Source organism: Opisthorchis viverrini (assembly GCF_000715545.1).
Source record: "Opisthorchis viverrini unplaced genomic scaffold opera_v5_191, whole genome shotgun sequence".
Lineage (NCBI taxonomy): Eukaryota > Metazoa > Platyhelminthes > Trematoda > Opisthorchiida > Opisthorchiidae > Opisthorchis > Opisthorchis viverrini.
In genome coordinates this window covers 686,031-689,219 of record NW_008751847.1, presented here as the reverse complement: position 1 = coordinate 689,219, position 3,189 = coordinate 686,031, and the positions used below count along the sequence as shown (strand labels likewise).

Sequence of the window (3,189 nt, the reverse complement as noted above, 5' to 3'; positions counted from 1 at the left end):
TGAAATTTGTGAACCGATTGTGTTCAGCTGTCCCCAGTTTCCGCAGCAACAGTCGAACTTTCCATGCATCATCAAACTGAGCAAAGTCGGTTTGAAACATGTCTTCATATTTCTTGAACCAACTTTCGAAAGTTCGTCCAGATTCAGCATCAAAATTGAATTCGGTAATTGAGCTGGCAGCAGCATCTGCGGAAGAAGACGGAGGCTCACCCTTTTTTATCGCATTCACCGACATACTGCGCATCAGAGATTCAACAAGCCTCAGTTGTGCTTCTTCGAACTGCTTCTGTTGTTGCTGTAAAATTAATTGGAGTTGCTCTGCCGAAATTGACATCGTGGGTTCGGGTTGTCGCCAGTTGTTATATCTTGCTGGACGGTAGTGCAACTCTGTGTCGGTCCCTTGGCTTCCTGCTCCACCCACTATGGTATAGCAAAAGGCACGGTAGCTGTACACAGCCCTTTATGGAGACAAAGGAAAATCATTACAACTGTATATATATAGGGTAGTCGCAGAGTGTTCCACAAGGTCGTGCCAGAATGTCCGTGAGGGGGCGAGAACCGTCGAGTCAAGGTGCTTGACTCGGATTGGCTGGCATTCTGACCAATCAGGGCATGCCTACGTCTGGCCCGTGTCCTGCACGTGACACATGCATCCAACTGATGTGATGTTCGGTTATTAGGGACGGCTGGCGAACGAACAGAATCAGAGCAGCGATTTGCCCCGCATAATTCAGAATACGAAAATTGAAATCAGTCAGATAGACCTGGCGTTGAGGAGGATTGATTTATTAGGGACGGCTGGCCCCCGAACAGAATCAGAGCAGCGATTTGCCCCGCATAATTCAGAATACGAAAATTGAAATCAGTCAGATAGACCTGGCGTTGAGGCCTGAGGATTGATTTCAAGATGCCTGAGGTTGTCGGCGCCGATGGACCCCCAGATGTCGCGTCCAAGACCGATGCAAGTCGATTCGGGTCATCAGTCCTAATGGATCATAGTATAAAGACAGTTTTATTAACTGGGGGGGGCAGACGGATATGACTTGTGTATAAAATGAAAGAGAAGCGTCAGCAGTAGCCCATTTTCGCTTATCCGCCCTGCTGTATGCAGCAAGTAAGGCGACCCTGTTGAAGGGACTATGTGACGTTTGATGGGACACTAGACTGTTTTTGCTTGTAAGAATCGTGTACGCAGGATTAGATACTCTCAGACAGGAAGATGGTTAATTTCCCCAACCGAATCCTTCGGCTCAAAAGCCTGACCACAGGGCAGCTCCATTTGGCGGGAAATGCCAATACGTTTCATCTTTTCAAATAACAAATCGCCATCCATGTCCAACTCCAGACCTGGAGGACCAGAAACCGATGTTAGCCAAACTTCTAGCCATTGAACAACTGGATATGAGAGACTACAAGTGTTTCATGGACGCCCTTCGCCATATAACTCAATGGGTCACGGATGTACACAAACCGTTACAACATAGTAAGGTTCGTAGTAAGGCTCGTAGCAGTTACTACCTAGCCATCGTCTTTACAGTCTACCATAGTTTCCGTTGAAGAACACGCATCAATTGAAGTGAATGCTATTAGTTGCACGATGAAAACTTCGAGAATTCAAAGGGGACTTTCAGGTCCTCAGTGTCGTCGGTATTCCGTCTAGGGGAACTGGCACTAGTCTGATTCAAACAAATGGCGGACAAAGCAGTCGTTTGCGATCTGTATGATAGCTTCGCGCTAATCTTGCATCACACTAAGAGCCCGTCTTGCTGGATGAATAGTCTTCATCCGAAGAATATCTGAGCTAAATGTGCGGTCATTGCGCGTCAGATGTTTGTGAACCACACGCTTCATGACGCCGGGCTTCTTGATTAGATTTCCAATTCAAAAGTTTCAGCCATTGTCTCGAACAAGATCAAAACAGAGGTGGGCTTTCCAATCTTGTAAAGTCCCACGGCGTCACATCGGAATGACATTTTTCAAAAAAAATGTAGCTGCGTGAAGATCGAGTGGACTTACTGACTAATACTGATTCGTGTGACACTTAACTAATGTATCTGATACCTGAAAATCGCCAGATTTTCCCCAATTACAGTTTTCTATAGGGGTATAACCGGTGAATTTTCCTGTTTAAATACGTTTTCGCTGTACTGAGAAAGCCTTCACCGTTTGCATTGCGTCGGATGCCTACACGAGGGTCCTCCAGCTATTCACAGTAACAGACGTACAGAGGACTGAATGAGTTTTATGGCCGTCTCCCTGGGATCATGAGTGACGGTTTACGCTTATCTCCAGAACCGAATCCATTGGTGTATTTTGATCACAATTCAAACAATATGCAGCTATCCATCTGCCACTGCTCAGTGGGCTTGATCCGAAACAGGATCTCAGATTTTACCCCGTTGTTAAAGACATGTCGTTCGATTTTTGTTTGCTCTTGTGCAGGCTTGGACAACCTGACGGTGGCATCGCGCTCGTGCTTCTTTTCGGTTGCAGGACAGGTTTGCACCGAAAGGGTGGCGTGGCTGCATGCTCTCACTCCTACTTTGGAGATGCTGAACATTCAGGTTGTCTTGTTGCCTTAACTCAGTCGCTGCTCCATAAATTCACTTTACTATTTCACTCAGTAGCTTTTTTGAGGACGTCCGTTTTCGCCATCCAAAGAAATTAATGTTTGCAAAGTGTATTTACTCGCCGCCTATGTGTTTCTCTTTGAACTCGTACCGCGTAGGCTGCACTTGGTAGTTCACTAGCCGATCAGCTTGAGCAATTGACGGTCAAACGGAACTTGACTGCCAGACAGGTGAAGAAACTTCTACGAGCCGTACTCACAAACGAAGACGTAGTTTCTGTGTTTCGACGCTACATCAATCTGAATGAACCAGAAACGGGTGAATTGTCGGCACGTACGAAACGTCGCGTCAAGAACCTAGGAATTCTTCGAGGATCGAGCAACTCTCAGTCCAATGCGCTGTTCGCTGACCAACTGCTTGAGCCTAGAGTTGTCACACGGTAAGATTTGGGTGATTTCAGATATTATATATATATATATATATAAAGTAGGTATTCCCGACGTAATCCCATTTTACAGGGTTGGTGCACTGAGAGTTTGCCACTCTGAGGTTGAAAGGAACTTTTAATACTACAGTCAACCAGATGGTTCTGAAAGGGAATCGGTTAAATGGAGAGTTG

The 3,189-nt window shown here is 46.0% G+C and overlaps 2 protein-coding genes across 2 annotated transcripts in view; one reads left to right on the top strand and one right to left on the bottom strand.

Moving 5' to 3' along the window:
- The window catches only part of T265_07885 (hypothetical protein), a gene marked incomplete at both ends in the record, with an annotated part of 50,815 nt that overhangs the window by 27,872 nt on the left and 19,754 nt on the right, over nt 1-3,189 (top strand). Inside the window, 2 exons of the mRNA XM_009173535.1 lie at nt 1,346-1,488; nt 2,729-3,009. Coding sequence (XP_009171799.1) covers nt 1,346-1,488; nt 2,729-3,009 — 424 coding nt within the window. The remainder of the gene's footprint in view (nt 1-1,345; nt 1,489-2,728; nt 3,010-3,189) is intronic.
- T265_07884 (hypothetical protein) overlaps nt 1-3,189 on the bottom strand; it is a gene marked incomplete at both ends in the record, with an annotated part of 25,762 nt that overhangs the window by 11,861 nt on the left and 10,712 nt on the right. The window contains one exon of the mRNA XM_009173534.1: nt 59-458. Coding sequence (XP_009171798.1) covers nt 59-458 — 400 coding nt within the window. The remainder of the gene's footprint in view (nt 1-58; nt 459-3,189) is intronic.